This window comes from Corvus hawaiiensis, chromosome 6 (assembly GCF_020740725.1).
Source record: "Corvus hawaiiensis isolate bCorHaw1 chromosome 6, bCorHaw1.pri.cur, whole genome shotgun sequence".
Classification (NCBI taxonomy): domain Eukaryota; kingdom Metazoa; phylum Chordata; class Aves; order Passeriformes; family Corvidae; genus Corvus; species Corvus hawaiiensis.
The window spans coordinates 38,341,461-38,364,094 of NC_063218.1; the positions used below are offsets into that span (position 1 = coordinate 38,341,461).

The 22,634-nt window shown below is 45.8% G+C and overlaps 2 protein-coding genes across 4 annotated transcripts in view; both read left to right on the top strand.

The window, feature by feature from the left end:
* Positions 1-10,387: 10,387 nt before the first annotated feature.
* LOC125327919 lies at positions 10,388-17,898 on the top strand. Its single transcript, XM_048307988.1, has 2 exons — positions 10,388-10,462; positions 15,140-17,898. The coding sequence occupies exon 2, from the start codon at positions 15,255-15,257 to the stop codon at positions 16,956-16,958; it is 1,704 nt and encodes a 567-aa protein (XP_048163945.1). The 5' UTR covers positions 10,388-10,462; positions 15,140-15,254; the 3' UTR covers positions 16,959-17,898.
* A 2,749-nt stretch (positions 17,899-20,647) lies between these two features.
* RPAP1 (RNA polymerase II associated protein 1) overlaps positions 20,648-22,634 on the top strand; it is a 39,121-nt gene continuing 37,134 nt past the window's right edge. The window contains exon 1 of one of the 3 annotated variants that reach the window (XM_048307251.1): positions 20,648-20,689. The gene's annotated coding sequence lies outside the window, so the exon portion shown is untranslated. Of the gene's footprint in view, positions 20,690-20,763; positions 21,095-21,131; positions 21,950-22,634 lie in introns of those variants that run through there. The other 2 variants (XM_048307250.1, XM_048307252.1) reach the window with 2 other exon arrangements.

Sequence of the window (22,634 nt, forward strand, 5' to 3'; positions counted from 1 at the left end):
AGGTTACTATCCCTGAGATTTAAGCTTTGGAAATGTCATTTCTCACTGGGTGTCCTTATTTCCACCTCTGTAGCTCCAGATTCAAGGTATCAATCTCTGCTATCAAGGTCACCCTCACAAACTGAAGGAACAGGGCAAAAAAGGAAGTTTGAACTCCAGAGACTACTGCAAATCTATGCAAAGAAGCTCATTTTTTAATTTCAGAAATGCAGGGGATCAGTGTCACTGCTATGAGATGCCTGAAGGGGCTATTTTTGGTCTTTAGAAGCTTTATACTCTATTCTAACACAGATTAATTATGAATATTTATGTATATAGCACCAAAAATGGGATAAGCAGTTTGCGGTCTGGCTTGCAAAATATGTGTATCATATTGCAAAAATCAGCTCTCTCTTCTGGGATTTGTGCCTGGTCACTCAATCTTTCTAAACAGCATGTGTAGCTTTGCTGCCTCTATTCAGAGCAAGAAGAAACTGGTGCAGTCAGGAACTGCAGTTTGTGTCAGTTTAAGATCAGCACCCTGTCATTCAGAGCATGCCACTGTAAAAATGTTGATAATCCTTTCTCTGAGCTCAGCTGGGCCATTGCACTGACTTAGCAGGCAGATTTTTGCCCTGCTGTTTAGTGAGAGATGGCATTTGGGCTAAATTTGCAAAGAGCTGGTACCATTTTTAAGATATACCTGGAAGCCTGGTATTTGTCTTTAAGATGAGACACACATGAAGATCCTGAGCATTTCTGGCCATCAAAACTTACGGAGTACTTTATTGAAAGAGAAAAACTAAGCCTTCTGTTCCAGGGGAACTCCTTCCAAGAAAACTGCGGTATGAGGGCTTCAAATTATGTCTCTGCTGCTCCAAAACCAGCAAAAATTAATATATGGTGTTAAGGAACTGCCACATACTGTCCCAAAGCTGACAGTAATGTAAAGACTATTTCCAATACAGATGGTTTGTTAGTTCACTTATGCAAATAGGCATATTGGAAGAGAGGAGCTATTGCTAAATATAAACTAAGTCTTACTCTCCTATGACTTGTATGTGCTGCCAAAGAACTATGCAGACTATCTGTAAGGAGTAAATACAGTGATCTCAACAGGCTTTCAATATTAAAAAAAGTGTATTCCTAGTTAATAATAAGCTCTGCTTTTTAAAAATTACAAAATCAAACATCTACTGCAGTTACAAGTGTCATATCACTGTATTTATTTATGAGTCTGTGTAATCCAAAACATGTCTATTATCTTTTGCTAAACCTGTAAAGAGAGAACACTGTGTTGCTTCAATATTAACGCTTAGTGAAATATTTGTGAATCAAATTGTGGATATAGCAAAAGAGAATCTGTCTGGACCATTCACAAAATGAGCTTTGATATCCTTTTAGTAAGTAAAAAGCTGAAGGGAGACATCAATAATTTATTAGCACTTGGATTACATCCTCCAGTGCTTGTAGTTTGCTGCCTTTTTGGAGGAAAAGAGGACAAAGGCAATACTGGCTCTTAAGCTGTAAAGTCTTTGTATGGTCTTATCTGTTGGTGCTGACAAAGGATGCCATATATCGAGGGGCATTTTGACAATGAGTGTGATGATCACAGCTCAGAGGATCACAGGGGGATGAACCACCAGCCTATTGTCATGTGATGCCTTTTCAATTATCAGCATGAAATGAACCAGGGTACTGGTGGTACTGGTACCACCCTGGCACAGGGGCACCCCTGCTGTAAACAGCAGGCTTGGTGTCCTGAGGGGCCTGAGTTTTAACAGCGCATCTCTACACTTAAGGCTTTTTGCTTCCCTCCTGTTCTTTCAGATGTCGGTGCCCTGTCTCCTGCCATCTCTCTCCTGGCGGCAGTGATGCCTATGCTCAATCTTTAGATTTAGAAATGTTACTGCCAGAAATTGCACTGCCATTCCCTCTTTCCTTTCAGAATGAAATGTTCTCTGCTCTCATCTATTTCTCTGGCTTGTGTCTTTCAAATTTGGCAGCTGTCTCCTATTTCTGTCTTTCCCTTATCTCACTCCTTCTGATGTGCTCTTTCCAATACCTGAACAATCACCACCCCCCACAACTCGTTTCCCAGATTTTTCAACCTCTAAGCCCTGAGAAATCTTTCCTAGTTCTTTCCCTATCACTGTCACCAAGAGCTTCATCTTCCCTCACAGCATTCTCTTGAGTTGTTCCCAAGAAGCACTTAGGAAAAAGCAAAGGTTATTCCTCTGCTGTATTGAAGCACAGTCCAACATCTCCTTTTTTCTGCTTCACCAACCTTCACTGATGGAGACAGAACAGATACTCTCCATCCCAGGTAGGACAGGAAGGGCCATGGGCAACTGTAGGAACCCAGAGTGCCGAGAATATTTCTCTGCCTGTTTTTAAGGGTTCTTACCCCCCTGAACAACACTGTTTTAACCTCCAACCTTGGAAAAAATTACCAATGGTCAGACAAGAACTAGAAAATACAGTGGTGTGAATTAGGTGATAGACTACTATGTAAGATTGTCACAGGGTGAAAAATTTAGAGGTTTTGGGCTTCTCTTTGTAGTAAATAGATAAGAGTAAAAAATATCAAAATGGAGGATTGTTGTTGTTCTCTAAACCTTCTTCTCCTTCTTCTACTACTCCATGTTCTGCAGTAAAGTAGTTTGGAATGATTGGATAGAGAATTCCGCAGTTCCTGCCCGTGTTACTGAATAATTGGTAGGAAAGTGAAAATAATATGTTTTTAATAACTATTGGTTAAAATACCTTTAAAAGGCTGTGTAAATCTTGATAGAGAGCCTTCACTCCTGCTTTCTGTGCTCTGTGCTGTACCTGGGTCATGCTAGTGGCTCTGTTCCTCTGATAAGACTTAATAAACAACTATCTGGAAGCATTGAAACTCAAGGAAAAGTCTCGGTTTATCTTTGAAAGTCCTTGCAAGGACTTTTAGAAAATTCTCTCCCATCAGGAGGGATTTGATTTACGGCACAGTTCAGTGTCAGGCAACCTGAGGGGTCTAGATGTGCCTCTGCCCTTCTCTGTGCACAGGGGCATTGTTTCCCGTAAGTGTTGACATTTCCTGTTCGAGGTGTGCTGAAGAGACCTGCACAAAACTGGACAGATGTTCTGAGAGACAGGCACTAGCAAAAGGTCATGTCTATGATAGTCCACCAGCATCCTATGAGGCTGATGCTTGCTGCTCATGTCATTCCAAGCCTGAGCTGATGTACCCTGCTTTTCAGTGGGACTTGGTAATTCAGCCTGATGCTAGCCAGGTTCTGTCCACAAACTGTTTTGGAGAAAATGAGGACAAAACTCTTTTTACAAATACTGTAAAGACATCTCAGTATTAATGGGGTGCTATGGACAATCATGAGGAATTTGAGCCCCCTGATTCTTCCTCCACAGCACTGAGGGGCTTTGTAAATCAAAGGGAATACCAATGAAAGAATCTGTTTTCAATATTTTGTTATCTTATATAGGAAAGAGAGGTTCTCAGGCACAGTGACTGACCAGAGGAGCAATCCTAGGCTAGGCAAATGACCAGCAGCTTCAAGCACCAAAATATCACATGTGGCTGGAAGATGAGGAAATACCTTTCATCCTTATCAGGAAATACCTAACTATCATAGGCCTTGGTCAACTTCTTTCCCAAGATGAACTCAGAAGCCCAAATTCATCCATTAACCTCCACAGCTCATGACTTCTGATGCAAAACAGCCATCTGGTCAGTGTCATTCTAGAGCCAAGTTGATAATTTGGAGAGTTACCAATATTTTCCCTTGGGAAGAAAGCTGGGCAGTTGCTGCTGCTGTATGTCTCTAGAAGGCAGCCTGCTAGCACTAAGGGCTGTTGTCCAGTGCCAAACAGACTTTTAAAAAGCATGGCCCTCAGTGGCAAACCATAATGGAAAGGTGCAACACATGCACCTGAGCATTCAATGCTCCCACACGGTGACACTGAGCAAGCACTGCAGTGATCTCTGACATTTCTCCTGTAACTGTGCTGCCAAAGAAAAGGGCTCTTAAATGTTGGTGTTGCTAATGGTACTACTTGCCACTAACAGGAGGGGGGGTTCTCTTCCAGTGAGCTTTACTTTGGTCCCTGTCATCTTCTTGGCTCCTGATTTAGGCAACTGAGAGATCACAATAGCTATAAATACCTCTGAAAACGAATTTAAAAAAACCCCAACCCACAACACTGAAGAGAACTAGTTGTCAGGCAAAAAACAAGCATAAGAGAGTACTCTAGAAAGGTGCCTACATGTCAGCCTGGTAGAAAAGCGTGTACAGGTGAAGCTTTCTGCTGATTTCACTTCCATCACCAAATACCACCAGTGAGGGAACAGTCCTGTCCTGCTGCCATACATACACCAAACCTCACAAGCACGGAGCCTCTGGAAATACAGGGTACAAACTCCTATCCTGTGGAAGACTGGCAAAGTAATTTCTTCTATTTATATGGTGGCAACAGAATTTAAAAGTGATGCAGCACTATGTATCAGAGCCACCTCTAGGCATGAGATATCTCATGTGATAACAATATAGTTCTGGTAGCTTCCTTAGAATATCTCTCTTCCAGGTATCTCTTCCATTTTGCTTAGCTGTCCTTTTGTTTCTCATTAGGCTGCTTGTCTCTGCCTACCACAAAGCTGGGTGAAGCAGTGTGTTGCCATGTGAGAAGCAGAAACGCACACCACTGGCACGCTCCTCTGGGAATCCACAGCTTTTCACATCACTCCTAAAGAAATGGGAAACCTGCTCTGGCCTAATAAAGGTTCATGGAAAAGTACTTAAGAAGACGAGGCACAGCTACCCATCACAGCCCTTGACATTTCCAAAGATGAAGGTGAAAACCCAATTCTGTGTGACTGCAGTTAGTTCTGCCAGATCACTTAAATCATCAGGATATTGTGATCATCACTGTTAAAAACTCCTGGCAGATCTAGCTGCACTAGTACAGCTATTTAGAGTCAAATACTTCAGGCTTGGGTCCACTGGCAGTAGGAACTGCTGCTGTGCAGGCATCTACATCAAATATTCACAGGATCATTGAACGCTTTGGGCTGGAAGGGACTTTAAAGACCATCTAGTTCCACCTGACCTTCCACAAGACCAGGTTGCTCAAAGCCTCATCCAACCTGGCCTGGAATACTTCCAGGGATGGGACACCCACATGTTCTCTGGGCAACCTGTTTCAGTGCTTCGCCACTCTCACAGTGAATAATTTTTTCCTAATATCTGATCTAAACATATCCCCTGTCAGTTTAAAGCCATTTCCCTTTGTCCTATCACTACCTGCCCTCATAAAAGTCCCTCCCTAAATCAAGAGCATTGCAGAGGCCGTGCTTTCTGTTCCCAAGGTGTGAGAGTTGAAGCCTGGGAGAGCTGAGCTTCCCATGGCACTCCTTCCAGTGTATACGCTCACTAGTACAGATGGGTTTTGGATAAAGCATGTACACATCACTCTCATCCTGTTCAGATGCAAAAGTATAAGGTTTGCCCCATGATACAACAGTAAATAATCTGAAAAGAAGAAAAGAACAAATTCTAATGCCAACAAAACAGCCAGTTCTTCAGGAGATTTGCCATGGAGAGTAATCATGTGAGCATATCCAGTGCTTTAAACTGTCTCAATTGCTTGAAATCTCAGGCTTAGGCACTCTGACAGGCTTCCCTTAAAATCTATGACAGTGGATTTGAATGCATTGACTACATCACTCAAATTTTGTCAGATAGATCCCACAGCAGCAGCCAAGGGAGACACTGTCGTCAGCTGAGAGAAGCTGGATTTCAGAAATGTTGTTTTCCTCACCGATAGCAGGGGCAGAGGGCATTGTCAGGCAAGGTCAGCTCAAGACCATTTTCATTTAAGCCTTCTGTGAAGCAGTGACTGTCAATGACAACACATTCACCATCTGTACAAATACAGATTTTCACCTGCAACACACTTCAGAGGCAGTGTCTGAATGACCTGAGAAATACATTTGCTTGACCACCCATTCTAATTTCCACAAGAGTCTATTCTCTGGAGTCCCAGTTGTACAGTGACTTGCTTTTAACTGGGTTTTATTTGCATGTTCTAATGAGGAGAGGAAAACCCAGTATGATAGGGATACAATATATAGACAGAGCAAGAAATATCTGTATTTGCTGAAGAGGTGTGTTATTTCAGGATATTTTCATCTAGTCTGATAAAAATGGTATTTCTATAGAAACAACTGATGAAAAAAACAACAAAGAGGAAATCCCATGCTAACTCTCTAAAGGCAACATAATGCTCGGCAGATGCATTACTAGTGATGAGTAAATACTCTGCTGTTTTGGGTTTTTAAAATACACAATCCTTCCCTCTCACTTACATGGTTAAATCACCTCACATTAAGCATGGATGTATGCTTTTTATTGGTGAACAAGTAGAGATTTCATTTAAAATATCCCTGCTTCACCTAGTCCCAGGGATGTCCTTTACTCAGTGGAGTGTTGCTGTCACAGAATAGCACAGGTGACAACTTACTACTGAGCATTTTGTCCTACCAGACTCAACTCTTTTTTACAAGGACTACAAAATGAATAGCTAGAGTGGACAGCCCATAGATCAGGTACATGAACAATAAAAATCATGTTAAAACATGAACTACATAACTGACTGAAGCCCCCACACAACCTGACCTAAGAGGGTGTGAAGGTGACCACATGGCAACCACTGGGTAACAAAACAGTGAACCCATGAAAAGCAGGAAGACCCCAGACCCTAATATTGCAATTGGTCCAGACTGTCATGTGAGGGACGAGGAGTTTAGATTGTACGGGTATAACTGTCCAAGGATTTCTTTGTTCGGGGTCCCTCTTTTAAGGCACCTAGCTCAGGTTACCAGATATAGTGACTGATCTGTGCCAATAAATCTATCTGATGAAGGTAGGAGCCTAGTGTCAAAAATTTCTTTAACAAAAGCTAACACAAGTAAGGTTTATATCTTGGACTGATGCCTCATGATAATTTGTTTTCCATTCACCAGCAGCTGCTCACCACACTGCTCTCCAGCTGCTCTGTTCTCAACTTCAGTTTCTGCCTTCTGGGCAGAAGAACAATCTGCTTCCATGGTCACCTGCTTTTTAAATAACTCATCTTAATATTTATCATCTCTGCAACACAGATAATACTGCTACATTTGCAGATTTATGTTTTTAATCCCACCAAGGTCATTGCCATATTGTTTTCCTTGTTCTGATCCTTCCCTGTTATAATCCAATGAGAAAGCATTCAGCTGTAGGCACTCCTGCTTCTCTCTGCTTTGGAAAACCAAAACCATGTTTTAGAAAGTCATGTGAAATTGACTTGTGGCAAGCTAGAAGGGGATGAGAGAAATTTTCAAGGCTTGTAAAAAGACTGATGATCTTCTAAAATCTCATAAAATAGTTCTCGTTGAGTGAGGAATATTTGAGTTCACCTCCAAAGACTCCAAGAGATGCCCTGCTGGGAATTTCATTGCTAGAATTGCTTAGCAAATCCACGCAAACGTGTTGGTACTTATAATTTTACAGGATAAAGATATGAAGATATGAAGACACACAAGCATGATTTATTGATAGAGCATAAGCTATATATAGTGCCCTTAACTGTATTATTAAAACTGAAGGTAAATAATTAATGGAATGAAGGAAAGATACATACAGCTCTGGCAGTTTTGATGGGAAGCATTCCTGTCTTGCGGTAATTAAAATTGAATATATTCAAGAGTATTTTTGTATGTCTTTCTGGCAAAAAAGATTATTTCCTCATTTCACCTGCATGCTAAGAGACGCTGTGTGTGGCTGCAGAAGCTGTGCAGCCAGTGTGAGAGGAGTCAGGGAAGGAAAATGCTTCTGGCTGTCAGGCTTGAATGCCACCCCCCACTCAGGGTAGGATTACTGTCCGTGGTGTTGACCAGTTCTGTCTGGTTGACCCTCAGAGTAGTTTCAGACAAGGTGTAACTCAAAGAACACGTGTTAGTTTTGCCAGGTTCAATGCTGCTATGCCCATGAGAAGCATTTCAGAAAGGTACAGGCTGGATCCAGTAGCAAGCAAGAGACAAAGTTAGTGTTTTATGATTAGAATCAGAGGACTACTCAAGCAAAGCAAAATTCAGCTAGCAGTTGGTTATGGTCTCCATAAACATTTTTCCTGGCTTTGAGAGGAAAAGATGGGCTCAAAGCAGGCTCTTTCATGACTCAGGCCATCTTGTTTAGTGAACTGACTCAGTTAAAGACAGGGAGGGTCAAATAGCCTGTGACACCTTTAGGGTATCCTTTCCCACTGGATGGAGAGTCATTTATTTACACCATTTCCATGCTAACAACGTTAGTGAGGTGAAAGTGACCTTACAACCAGTTGTTAAATTCCCTGGAATCAGAACCATAAGCAGTTGTCAGACAGTCTAAGCAGTCCCAGTGCTTCACCCAAACACATTCCAACACAAGCACTGCCACGGCCTCCCTGCCTTACTGTCCAGGTGGGAGAACTGAACTGTGTTCATGGGGTCCATGGGAAACCATTCCCAACTTCAGCCCCAGGGAAGCCTCGAAGCGGGAGGGAGAAGTCTTCTACTCGCACCACTGCATCTGCCCCACGCTTTTGTAAAACCAATGGTCCTCTGATGCTCGGTCTGAAGATGAGTAGTGCAAAAACTAAAACCTTGGTTTCTCATTTTGCTTCAACCATAGGCACAATCTGTTGATTTCAATAGATTTTGGAGCAGCCCTACACGACTTCCACTGCCCCAGAGGCAATGATACACAAAAGCCAACACGGTGCCAAAGGACACATTAAACTTCCCACTTCAGTCAGCCAGACCTGTGGTAGCAACAGTCCTGGAGCCATCAGCATGGTGGGTGGTTCCACATAAAAAGGATGAGAAGCTTCCGCTCTTGATGTTTAACTGCAAGAAGTCTGCACAATTATTTCAAAGTGTTTCTTGCATCCCAAATCAGCATAAATTGGGAACAACAATATTAAGTGGCAGATGGTGGTGGTAGGGTAGCAGTTATTTTCAGTGAGACGGAGAATTTGACACCCCAGTTCTCAGCAGGCACTGCTATTCCTGAACTAGGTTTGACTTTAATATGATTCCTTTTGCTTTAGGGAGTGCAAAGCAGAGCTCCGCCCAGCTGATGAACTGCAGTCTGGCAGGGCAGCATTGGAGAAGCACTCCTAACACTCCCGAGGTTCCCTTCTGCAGAACTCCAAATGTAATTAAGAGCACATCTATTTATTTCTCCTGCTAGGAGCATCTCTAAGTGCACCAGATGTAACAGCAGTAACTGCTCAAACACCTCTGCCAGAATCATATGTCTGACCATAAGGTTAGAATCATGGTCACTCTTGTTATGTAGTAAGCCTAATGGGGCATCTTCAAGTTGATTCCTACTTCAAGGAGTGTTCAACCACCTAAAATAGTGCAGTTGTCCACTTTACCATGTCAGGAACATGGTTGCTCATCAGAAGACACGAAGCTGAGGGAGATGTTTGCTGCTCAGCATTTTAAAAATTGAAATTTTCGTTTCAATTTTTATGAGTTAATCACAGCCCTGTTCCCTCACAATGTAGTTAAGGCTGGCTGTCTGCTGACAGGATGAAAGATTATCTTAGTTTCTATAGATATAAGTGCTTTCAATGACCATAATGGATAAAACTTGTTCCTGACTGTAATTCTGCTTTAGTATCACAGCTTTCTGAAGGGATAAACCCCCCCGGTGCTTCATTTGTTATGGCATCAGAGACCTTGTGGTGAGTCCTTCCCAAACAGTGAGACTACCTGCTCCAGCCCAAGCCCCAGTGAGGGTCTGTGCCTGTTCTCATCCTGAGAGAATTCATTTCCCAGGTAAAAACGCTGAGAGTTGACCAAGCACTAAAATCAATAACCAGCATTAAAATCAAAGCCCCTGCAAGTTCCAACAGTTCTCTCATAGTTTCTAATAAAGCTTGGCATGTATTACAAATGAGCAATCAGATATGAATAATAAATTACAGCCATGTTCGTAGAGCTTTATGTATCTGCTCTCCCAAAACACCTCCCGTCTCGGGCATGGCAACTGTGCCGACGATGACAAGGCACAGCTCCTGCCTTTACACAAATGCATTTCTGTGTGTGCAGAAATGGGGTTGTGGGATGCAGCTGGCCTGTGTTTGGACCCCAGGAAAACGCCCTGGGGAAGCTGCCTTGGGCCGCACAAGCCCAGGGCGAATTCACAGCCGCGGCTCGGCGGCGGGACGTCCCTCCAGGAGCCCCGGGCCGGGCGGAAGCAGCGGGCAGCCGTAACCACAGTGCCGAGAAACAGGGCCGCGATTAACGCGTCCGGAGCCGAAACGCGAATCCAACTCACTCCGTCCAACTCCCCGCGGCAGCGAGGGCCGGGGCCGCGCGGGCGGAAGTGACGGCGGCCGGGCGGAAGTGCCGCCGGGGCAGGGCGGAAGTGCCGGCGGGAGCGGCGCGGTGCCGGCGCAGGTGAGTGGCGGCCTGGGCTGCCGAGGGCAGCGGCCCAGCGGGGCAACGTTTGCCGCAAAGCTTAAACGCTGCTTCTGGAAAGCATTTGGGAGAGCACTGTGGAGCTCCGTACTTTACGGTGTAAAGTAAACGCCGTTCGCTGTGACACACTGGTGCTGCCCTGGTGCTTAGGGTCCCTCACTGTCATGACTGACCTTCCTGCCCAGGCTCACACTTGGACTGAAGTTGGGTGATTCAGAAGTGGATCTTGGCCCTTGAAGCAACCTGTGGCTTTATTGCCTTCTGTGCTCTTGTGTTTTCTTTTAGTCTGACTGAGATCTCTTGTCCCAACCATGCCTGTAAAACTTCCTGCAGAGCTGATGGGTTTTTCAGACAGTATCCACGGCAGGTCCAGAGCATGACAGAAAGCTCTTTTTTGAGACTTCTAGCATAGACAGAGTGCACAACAGCAGGTGATAGTGTGGCCACATAACAGTCATTATGTTGTGCAGTGTAGAAGTGCTCACGGACCTTGGACAGCCTTTCTGACCCCTTACCTGGGTTCCTAGGACAGTATCTCAGTGTGGTGCTTATGCTGGCTGGCTGGCAGTCCCTCTGGGCAAACAGGTTGTGTATGGTGAGCTTTTAATAGGCAGATGCAAGGCTGGAAGTAAGCAGGCTGCAGGATGCTGGGGTTAGTGCTGATCCTCAGGAGTTTGTAGTTGTCCTGCATGTTTTCTCTGAGCTCTGGTGGGTAGGAATGACTCCTGCTGACAGCCAAGGGAGTGTTGCTAATGTGCTTTGTTGGCTTCCATGGGACATGGAAAAAGGTCCCCTTAGAAAGCAAGGTGTTTTCTCTACATTTATTCTGTGTGCAGGTCCCATGTGTGTTGAAGCAAAGGCTTTGAGGAAAGGCTTCCTGGAGGAACACCCAACCTCGTGAAGAATGGCTGCTTAGTTGTGTTCTTGTGCTGCCAGTTTCCCAGAGAAACAAAGGCAGTTTCAAGACGCGCTGTATTCCTTGATTAAGTGTTTTGATAGGGAGAGACTTGGAGAAGTTTATGTAGAGGTCTGTGTGGAGGAGGCTTCTTGCAGAAAGCTTAGCAGCAGCCTTTGCTTCCAACTGTGTGTTTTGTGCCTGTTAACTCTGGCATCCTCCTCTTTTGGGCTTTGAAGCCTGTGATGACAGGACACTTGGCTTGGGATGCGTGTTCCACTTGTTATGGATCTCAAAGAGGGAGCAAGCAAGTGAAGTCTGGCTGTGGGAGCCCCGTTGTGGCAGCAAGCTCCATAAATAAACAGCAAGTAGGTGTGTGCTTTTGCTAGGAGTACACAAATAAAAAAGGAGCTGTCTGTGGGGGTTGCAGTTTTTGCTGTGCAGTTGCAAGGGGAGTGGGCTGGAAGGGAACGTTTCGCATTCTCAGCATCAGTCAGAGCCGCAGTGAGATCCCAGGTACTTTTGTGTTAGGCCCTTCCCTGACAGTAGCAAGGTACCACAGCAGGGTGCTCCTTCCTGCCTTCCTGCCCTGAAGTGGCCTTTGGTTGATGGTTTTACACCAATACCTTGCAGAAAACCAATCAACAAATGTAAAACTTCCTGGCTCCCTTTTTTCTCTACTCAACCAACCTTGGTCAAGAATGAGACCCCTGCAAACAGTATAAATATTCCAAGTGTAGGTCATGAATTCTGCAGGCAGTAACTCTTGTGTCTGTGAGCATCTTTCCCCCAAGGTTTCTCCCCACATATTTTACAATCGAGTATGGTAATAGTATAAGAGAAACCATGGCTTCAGCACAGTGGCTGTGCCTGCACAATTATTGAACTTTGTTTTTGTCTGAGATTTGGACAAACAAATGCAAATGCTTTGCATTTTCTCATGTGTTCTGCCTGTCCCTATGGCAGATAACTGTAGTTTTAAAAATCCAAGTCCACTTTCCAACTTCACAATAAATCATGCCTGAGTCCTGCTGAGCTTTTAAAAGTGGAAGAGATCAAATATGTACAAACTATTTCAACATACTGAGGGTGGGAGGGTGCCAAGTCTGCAGTGCTAGTGCTGATCAGTGATTGAAATGAGTGTGAAATGTATTTGCAAACACTTTACTTGCTGCCTGTGAGAAATGGATTGCTGGTCCCAGGCTCTGGGAATCAGAGGTGGGGAGTAAGAGCCACAAATATTTTCGTGCCTGGTAGATGGGAGGTGGACTAGTTGCCTTCCTGGTGAGTGTCATGTGCAGAGAGGTAAAAGTCTGTATAAATCTCACCCTTGTTTTTCAACTCCAAACTGGCCTGGGCAGTGAATGAAGATGCTTGGAAATAGCCCAGCTTCTGCCAGTAAGAGGGCAGTGAAAGAGAACTGAAGCAGGAGGTCCACATCAGGAAGAAAGACATTTTTCACTTGGGAGATCTGAGTGAGAAGGGGAGCAAATAGAGTCAGCGAGTGCATTGTCCAAATCTATGTGGACCGGCTCTTGCATCCAGGTTACTGCATCCATAACAACAGGGATGTTAATGCTGGGATCTGAAGATGGCATGCTCTGTAGTGATGCCTGTGGAGGGAGTTAAAGCAGATCGATGCATTCACAATATAGTGGTGGGCAGCCCCAGTGCCACAACAGTAGGACAAACCCAAACAGAGATAATTATTCACCCTGAAAATTTAGGTTTTCAAATTTCAGCAGAAAAGGTGCAACCCCCCTCTTCTGAGGTAAAGTTCCTGGGAGCATGGTGGAGGGGAGGAACAGTGTGTGTTCACCCCAAATCCTTGACTTCCTTTGAGCAAATTAAAATTCCTGGATCGAAGAAGGAGCTATAACATGCCCTTTCCCTGTTGGTAATTTGGGGAAAACACATCCTGGCTTTCTCCATCATAGCCTGCCCTCATCATGATTTAACACACCAGAGGACCACCTGGGACAGGACCCCTGTCCATGTAGAAGTTCTAAAATTGTTAATATTTGAGGCCAGGTTATATCAGGTTTTAGGGCCAATACATCCAACAGATCCACTTCATATCAAATGGGGCTTTGTAATTCATAGATTATCAATGCATATGTGGCAATGGGGACCTGAGGGTCTGATTTGCCTTCTCAGGTTTTATTTGCACAGCTTTAAAGATGCAAAAAAACTTTATTCAGTTTGGTAGCAGTGTCTCTGTGGCTAGTCTAGCTCTACAGGGAACTGAAAAAGTCATATGGCAAGAATCAGTTATTCTAGTGGGACCTTTCAAGGTTTTGAAACCCATACTGGCCAGAACCCCCCCTGGTGTGGGGGTTGCACAGGGAGAAGCAGTAAGAAGGTGGTATGAACAGTTACAGCATCCCTGCCATATGCCTCAGATAGATGAGGGAACAACCAGAGTGCTCCAAATACAAGAAATGCCTGTCAGTCTACTGGAGCAGGAGCCTCACTTCTTATATAAAACCTACCCCTCAAGTTGAGCCCCACCTGAAAAGTGTGTGATTCCCTGATATATCCTCCAAAAGAGAGGGAAATACTGAGCAGTGTTCCTGCGTGTTGTTTCAGGGGGCAGAACTGTGCAAGGGGAGAAGAAAGTGCTCAGATGGGAGATTTGCTATCCATGTGCATTGTTAGAGAGGGTGATTGTTAGAGAGGCTGACACTAAAGAACCAGTGTTTATATGGACCCCTCTGCTGTTTTTAAGGGATGCCCCAAGTGGCTCCCATTTTGCGAACAAAACCAGTGGGCGATCAGTTGGGTTGCCAGTGTGGCAGTGAGAGAAATGGGAAGATACCCTAAACTTGGCTAAGCAGAAGAGTTCCTTGGTGGGATGGATTCCTGCCCACCTGTTGAATAATCAGGTAGATTCACTGAGCTGTGTGTCAGGTATGGCAGTAAAGGGAGAAGAAAAATGGGAACATCTGCTAGAGTGGTCACGTGTCAAGGGAGACCACTCAGGATTTAAGGACCTTTTTAAGGGACCTGGTAACACAGGGTGGCCTGTCACTTGGGAACTGTGTAACACTGTCATCTGAGTCTGCAGCCCATGTTCTACGGGACTAGAGAAACAACACCCCTTGCAGGAGGCACCCCTTCACTAATGACATGGAAAAGGCCTTGGGGAGACCTGGCAGGTGGACTGTATAGAGCCTTGCCTGAAGTCAGAAGGAAAGCAGTATGTTCTTGTCAGGGTAGAAGTAATGTCAGAGCTCACTCAAGCTGAGGGAGTAGCAAGAGCAGCAGGGCACAGCACTGTAAAGGGACTGAAGCTGTGGTTTAATTATTTGCCATGGCCCCAGTCCCTCCAATCCTACAATGGTAGTTACTTTACTGCCAGGGTGGTTCCAGACTGGGCATGGGATGAAGGAATACAGTGGATCTTTCACACTCCATACTACCCCCAGGCACATGATATTGCTGAATGCAGGAATGGACTCTTGAAGAGGACCCTGAAACCTCATGAACCTGGATGGGCAAGAGGGTATGCTGGGGAGTTAATGGGTGCCCATAACTCACAGCCTTTTGCGTTCAATCCCCACCCATACTCCCTGGAACAAAAGAGGCCAAAGACCCTGCAAATCCTCTCCATTACCTAGGACAACTGGTTTAGGCAGAATTACCAAGAGTGGGATTAGTACCCCTGACCTTGAAAAAGCCACTTAACTTGTGTGCCTGGGTGGTGGATTGTTCCCTCCTTTTAATCATGTTTTGTTTTTATGCATGTATATGTTTTGCAGATTATCTGGAATCCACTGGTGGACCTATGCTTTCAACTGTTGAGTGAACGGATCATTTTGTGTATTTTTTAGTTTGATTTTTCTAAGCCTATTTTGCCTTTTTACTAGAAAAAAAATGGTGTGGGGAAAGTTTTTACTCTTATGTTATGGATGTATGATTTTGTCTCAAGCGACTAAGAATCAGAGTACTGAACCAAATTTAGCTTGGGAGTTGATACAAGGATTTATGCATATTTGGAATCATACAAATCAAGGAATATGCATTAACCTCCCCAACTCTGCATCAGAGGGGTTTAGATTTATGATGATTTGGTTAAATTTTTCAGAGATATTAACAAGAGAACTGGATAATCTTAAAAAAACAGGAGGAAATATTACCTGGGGAACAGTCGAGTCCCCGTTCCTAGAGCAGAAAGAAGGACAACAATGGGATGCAAATGGGACATGGGTAGAATACAAGAAAGCCTTTTACCAGCTCCCACGCGACTCTACCTGGAGCCATTTATGGAATCAGACGTGCTATCGGTCATTAGACACCCACCCTACTGAGACCTTGCACAATGTCACTTCTATCCCTTGCACGGTGGTACCATGGTGGGATTCTCCGGCTGAGGGCGGGTTTTTCGAACATGAGTACAATTTACATTGGGATGCAGGATGGTGTATACAAATCCCTGATAACCCAGGAACCGCACACCAAGTTAACCGAACAAATTATGAGTGGGCCTGGTCTCTGAAACAAATCTTTGACCCTATATCTACCCTACAGTGGGCCTCCAGGGCCCCCACAGGGAAAATAATAGAATGGGAAGTGGAGAAATCAGACTGTAAGGACCATCAGACCACACTACCTAATGGGGAGAGCATCTGCTGGAAAGTGAGGAACCATAGAAGCATTATCCAAAGTAAATCAGAGACCTCCTTTCTGAATTGTTCCCGTATATTAGATTGTACCACAGGAGCAGGTGAGCCTATAGAAACCTGGTACATCTCAGAGCTGAGAACTTTTATCCGGGACATGTGTACCTGTTGGGATTATCCCAACTACGGCTATCTAAACCAAGACACCCGATGCAATGGGTCTTACGAAAATTCGGAGACAGCACTATCCTGTGGCATTCCTGTTACACATGGCCCTGACCGAAGAAGGGTCTGGAATTCAAGTAGCGAAGCACAGGAAGTTCCCCAAGGTGACCTGTATCAGTGTTCACAAGCCAAATATCCAGCTCCACGGGGAACGGTATGGGCATGTTCAGATGGGAAAATGTATTCCCACTTGAACATGTATGATATGGCTGGACTCCAGTGTACTATTGGGTTTCCTACCATGTGTCCATCTAAAACATTCAATTATACACTTTATCGTAACAACAAAGTGCGGAGAGAAATCCACAATCCAACAGATGCAAAAGGGTGGATTGGGGGGATTCAAGTCCCTGACTATTATACCTGGAGACAAAATGTTGCGTTAGACTTAGAATCATTTTTTGTGTCCAGTGGAGTTATCCAACGGCACAAATATGTCTTGGAGAACTTAACAAGGCAAGTCCATGTGTTAAGCAACTGGACCGGACGTTTGCTCAGGGAACCAAGTTCACAGGTCCAGCAGTCATCGAAAATGGCTTTGCAGAACCGATTAGCCCTAGATATGTTGTTGTTGAAAGAGAATGGAGTGTGTGGGATGCTAAACCTAACAGATGGAGAATGCTGTGTCACTGTCCATAACGCCACCACCACCATAGAAGAGGCGCGTCAGAAGATGAAGGAGATTGCTGAACAAACGGGAGAACTGTTTCAAGCAATGCAACCGAAGGACTAGTTTGATGGACTGAGCCTGGATTGTGGATCACATGAATACTAAAGTGCCTTGGATTTAGGGGATGGCGAAGGTGGCTTGTGTACATTGCCCTTATGATACTGTGTGGATTCTTGGGTTTGATGATAGGTTGAAAAGTCATGTCAAACTGTTTGCTTGTGATGAGTTTATTACGGTTATAGAGGAAAGGGATAGAGTTTCTAGCACTGTATAATACCACACCATTCACGTCATGGCAGGGATGTGGCTGCAGCAGGAGGAAGCCAGGGGCTGGAAGTGGAAGGCTGGCCATCTTTTGCCATGCTTGGGGGTGTGCAGGATTCAGGGGCAGCCTGACGGACCTAGCCCCTGTCTGCTGCTGGCAGTCCCTTCCCTGTTCCTCTGAGCCGTGGCTTTTCTGGTTTGGTGCTCAAAGACAGCGCTGGTGAGCCCAAGAGCTGGTGAACTGCTCCAAGAGAAAGAAAAGAGAGAAAGCAGCAGCGCTGCAGAGCCCAGCTGAGCCACGTGGAGCCCAAGCCGCAGCTGCTGTGACTGCAGCAGCCACTGGAGCTGCCACGGGAACCACTGAGCTCTCCAGGCCCACTCCCACAAAGTCAGGCCCAGGAGGAGGGTCCTCTGACCTGCTTCAGAGCCCTGTCAGGTCCCACCAGGTTTTGTCTTGTCCCTGTTCTTCTCTTGTTTTTGGTCTGAGGGGGGAAAGTTAAATTGCAAGCCTCCCCGACATTCTGCTTTTGTTTTCCCACATATACCATGTTGCCAGTGCAGGGCCAGTCAATGTTTTACCTTTGTCTGGGAAAACCACTTTGGATGTGGTCTTCGAGAAGTGTTTTTGTTGGTTCAGTAGTGAATACCCTTTTGTGGGTAAAACACTCTCTTTTGTATACTCTTTTATTAACATTGTTGTGGTTATTGCAATTTTTCAGTAAATTGTGATTCCAATTTATAATCTCTCCTAGTGTTTACTCCACTACCAGAAGGGGGCAGGGGAAAGGGGGCCGCTCAAGTAGGTTTAATATTCCTGCAGGGTTTTAAATCAGCACAGAGCTATAAGCAGGGGATGAAGGAGATTGTTGGGACTTGTGAAAAGACTGGTGACCTCATCAAACAAAAAAAATCTCATAAAAAGCCTCATAAAATAGCTCTCGTTGAGTGAGGAATATTTGAGTTCACCTCCAAAGACTCCAAGAGATGCCCTGCTGGGAATTTCGTTGCTAGAATTGCTTAGCAAATCCATGCAAATGGGTTGGTACTTATAATTTTACAGGATAAATATGAAGACATACAAGCATGATTTATTGATAGAGCATAAGCTATATATAGTGCCCTTAACTGTATTATTAAAACTGAAGGTAAATAATTAATGGAATGAAGGAAAGATACATACAGCTCTGGCAGTTTTGATGGGAAGCATTCCTGTCTTGCGGTAATTAAAATTGAATATATTCAAGAGTATTTTTGTATGTCTTTCTGGCAAAAAAGATTATTTCCTCATTTCACCTGCATGCTAAGAGACACTGTGTGTGGCTGCAGAAGCTGTGCAGCCAGTGTGAGAGGAGTCAGGGAAGGAAAATGCTTCTGGCTGTCAGGCTTGAATGCCACCCCCCACTCAGGGTAGGATTACTGTCCGTGGTGTTGACCAGTTCTGTCTGGTTGACCCTCAGAGTAGTTTCAGACAAGGTGTAACTCAAAGAACACGTGTTAGTTTTGCCAGGTTCAATGCTGCTATGCCCATGAGAAGCATTTCAGAAAGGTACAGGCTGGATCCAGTAGCAAGCAAGAGACAAAGTTAGTGTTTTATGATTAGAATCAGAGGACTACTCAAGCAAAGCAAAATTCAGCTAGCAGTTGGTTATGGTCTCCATAAACATTTTTCCTGGCTTTGAGAGGAAAAGATGGGCTCAAAGCAGGCTCTTTCATGACTCAGGCCATCTTGTTTAGTGAACTGACTCAGTTAAAGACAGGGAGGGTCAAATATCCTGTGACACCTTTAGGGTATCCTTTCCTGTTGCAGTGGGGATCCTGCAACACGCATACATCAAACCAGGAGTCCCGCGGGAAGGAAATACACATGGACAGACAGACTCTTGCCAGCTGTTTCAGAGATGTTCACCCCTCCAGCCGCATGGCCGGAGCTCTGCCCAGGAACTGTCCCAGTCACAGGACCAAGGGTCCTTCTGCCCGCGCAGGGAACACAAACCAACCAATGGGAACGAGGCTGAGCAGGGCCAGGGAAGCCCCGTGTCTGTGCCCTCAGGGCCCCTCTCCCAGGGCTACACGGCAGGGGAGGGACCCCAACACTTTCCCACTGGATGGAGAGTCATTTATTTACACCATTTCCATGCTAACAACGTTAGTGAGGTGAAAGTGACCTTACAACCAGTTGTTAAATTCCCTGGAATCAGAACCATAAGCAGTTGTCAGACAGTCTAAGCAGTCCCAGTGCTTCACCCAAACACATTCCAACACAAGCACTGCCACGGCCTCCCTGCCTTACTGTCCAGGTGGGAGAACTGAACTGTGTTCATGGGGTCCATGGGAAACCATTCCCAACTTCAGCCCCAGGGAAGCCTCGAAGCGGGAGGGAGAAGTCTTCTACTCGCACCACTGCATCTGCCCCACGCTTTTGTAAAACCAATGGTCCTCTGATGCTTGGTCTGAAGAGGAACAGAAATCTAGAGATTTAAGTGCTTTCAGTGGTCATAATGGATAAAATTTGTTTCTGGCTGTAATTTTTCAGTAGTATTGCAGCTTTCCAAAGGTATGAAAAAAAAACCAGTTAAAAAGTGCTTCACTTTTTACAGCATTAGGGCACTTGTGGTGAGTCCTTCCCAGCCCACCTGTTCCAGTCCAAGCCATAGTGAGAACCTGTACCTGTTCTCATGCTCAGAGAATCCTTTTCGTAGGTCTGTCACCTTTATCCATCTCACCAGTGTCTACCGGTGTCTGAAGAGGGGATGTCAGAGGAAGGAGCCAGGCTCTACTTGGTGCTGCCAAGCAATAGGACAAAAAAGAAAGGGCAGAAACTAATGCACAGGAAGTTCCACCTGCACATGAAGGAGAACTTTGTTGTGCCTGTGACCAAGCACTGGAACAGGTTGTCCAGAGGGTTGTGGAATCTCCCTCACTGGAGATACTCAAAAACCTTGACGCAATCCTGTGTCATGTGCTCTGGAATGACCCTGCTTGAGGAGGGAGGTTGGACCAGATGACCCGCTGTGGCCCCTTCCAACCTGATTCTTTCTGTAAAAACGCTGAGAGTTGACCAAGCACTAAAATCAATAACCAACATTAAAATCAAAGCTCCTGCAAGTTCCAACAGTTCTCTCATAGTTTCTAATAAAGCTTGGCACGTATTACAAATGAGCAATCAGATATGAATAATAAATTACAGCCATGTTCGTAGAGCTTTATGTATCTCCTCTCCCAAAACACCTCCGGTCTCGGGCATGGCAACTGTGCCGACGATGACAAGGCACAGCTCCTGCCTTTACATGAACGCATTTCTGTGTGTGCAGACAGGCGCTGTGGGACGCTGATGCCCTGTGTTTGAACGGGGGCAGCTGCCTTGGGCCGCACAAGCCCAGGGCGAACTCGCGGCGGGCCTTGGCGCCGGGAGCCGGGGGGCGCCCGGCGGGGGCGGGGCGGGGGCCGGGCCGGGCGGAAGTGACGGCGGCCGGGCGGAAGCGCGGCCGGGGCAGGGCGGAAGCGGCGGCGGCAGCGGCGGTGCCGCGCAGGTGAGTGGCGGCCTGGGCTGTGGCGGCAGCGGGGCCTCTCCGGCCCGCGGGAGCCCCGGGGCGGCGGCGGGGCGGCCTCGGCCCGGCCATGCCTGGCCTCGCCTCGTCTCTCTCGGTGTAGCCGGCAGGGGCCCAGCACTTCGCCTTTACCCTGGTGTAAAGAGGAGTACGGCTACAGGCGCCGCGCGGTCCCCGGTCCCGTGGCAGTGCCCCCTGTGCACGGAGATGCTGCGGGATCTGTGCCGCTGTGTTCCTCCCTCTCTCCCTCATTTCCCCCGTCAGAGAGGCTTTGCCAGGCCGTGTCGCCGTTGCCTGTTTAAGACTTGATTCAGAGTCGTTTGTGAAAGTCCATGACGGCTGTGAACGCGGTGGGAACGCATCAGTTCTTCAGTGTGTTAATGACAGGTTGTTGCTTTTCATTTTATTTTGTGCTGTTTTGGTTCCTGTTTATTGCAGAGACTCTCGAGACAAGCTGGGGACAGCAGCGTTTCTGTTGGCAAGGTGCTGCGTGCATGCACACGGTGTGTGCCTGACACGCAGAGTCACTGAGTCTTATGTGACCAGCATGAGATGTGGAGCCTCTTTGAGGAGAATTTCTTGCAGCTGTTGACTCATGTGGCTGGGGTTTTGCTTCTGGGAGGAGTGTCTTTCCAGTGTCTGCCTTCTCTGTGGCAACTAAAAGTCTCAAGAAGACTGTTGGCCATTACAGCATTGTGTGCAGAAAGCATTTTTGTGACAGAGCAGAGATTGCACATCACCATTTTGCAAAGGAGCCAGTAATCCTGAGTGAGGCTTTCATTGCCTGCTGATCTCAAGTGGGGAAATTGTACTTTTCCCCTGGCTGCTGGGCTGCCCAGGAGGGACTGAGATTTGACTCTCTGCTTCTCCTTTTAAATTCTTACCACAACCAACAAGGTCTGAAGAAAGAGGTTAATTTGAGGCACTAATTGTGACAGCAGGGCCTTGTATTCCTCTTTCACCCAAATCTGATAATTTTATCACAATAATGCGAAGTTGTAGACTTGTGAATGGGCAAAAAGACCTTCCCCAGGGCTCAAAAATGACAGTAGCAGTCAGAGATTATTTTTTTGCTTCAACAGATACATCTTTTCTCTTTTGACTATTTCTAGTTCATACATGTTACTGTGATGTAAAAGTCTCCCTTTGCATGTTGGCTCTGCTGCTGTAGAAGAAAAATGCACTGTAAATGCAGATGAGCCAGAAGAAATTAAAAAGCCTACCAGTATTGGATTTTATCATGTAAGTTGATAGTGTGTCCACATAGCAATCACTATGTGACTGCTTGTAGTCCTTGGACAGCCTTTCTGACCCCTTACCTGGGTTCCTAGGACAGTATCTCAGTGTGGTGCTTATGCTGGCTGGCTGGCAGTCCCTCTGGGCAAACAGGTTGTGTATGGTGAGCTTTTAATAGGCAGATGCAAGGCTGGAAGTAAGCAGGCTGCAGGATGCTGGGGTTAGTGCTGATCCTCAGGAGTTTGTAGTTGTCCTGCATGTTTTCTCTGAGCTCTGGTGGGTAGGAATGACTCCTGCTGACAGCCAAGGGAGTGTTGCTAATGTGCTTTGTTGGCTTCCATGGGACATGGAAAAAGGTCCCCTTAGAAAGCAAGGTGTTTTCTCTACATTTATTCTGTGTGCAGGTCCCATGTGTGTTGAAGCAAAGGCTTTGAGGAAAGGCTTCCTGGAGGAACACCCAACCTCGTGAAGAATGGCTGCTTAGTTGTGTTCTTGTGCTGCCAGTTTCCCAGAGAAACAAAGGCAGTTTCAAGACGCGCTGTATTCCTTGATTAAGTGTTTTGATAGGGAGAGACTTGGAGAAGTTTATGTAGAGGTCTGTGTGGAGGAGGCTTCTTGCAGAAAGCTTAGCAGCAGCCTTTGCTTCCAACTGTGTGTTTTGTGCCTGTTAACTCTGGCATCCTCCTCTTTT

Excerpts from the sequence above, each read along its gene's own strand:
- LOC125327919 (XM_048307988.1), top strand. The coding sequence starts at position 15,255 with ATGGTGTGGGGAAAGTTTTTACTCTTATGTTATGGATGTATGATTTTG.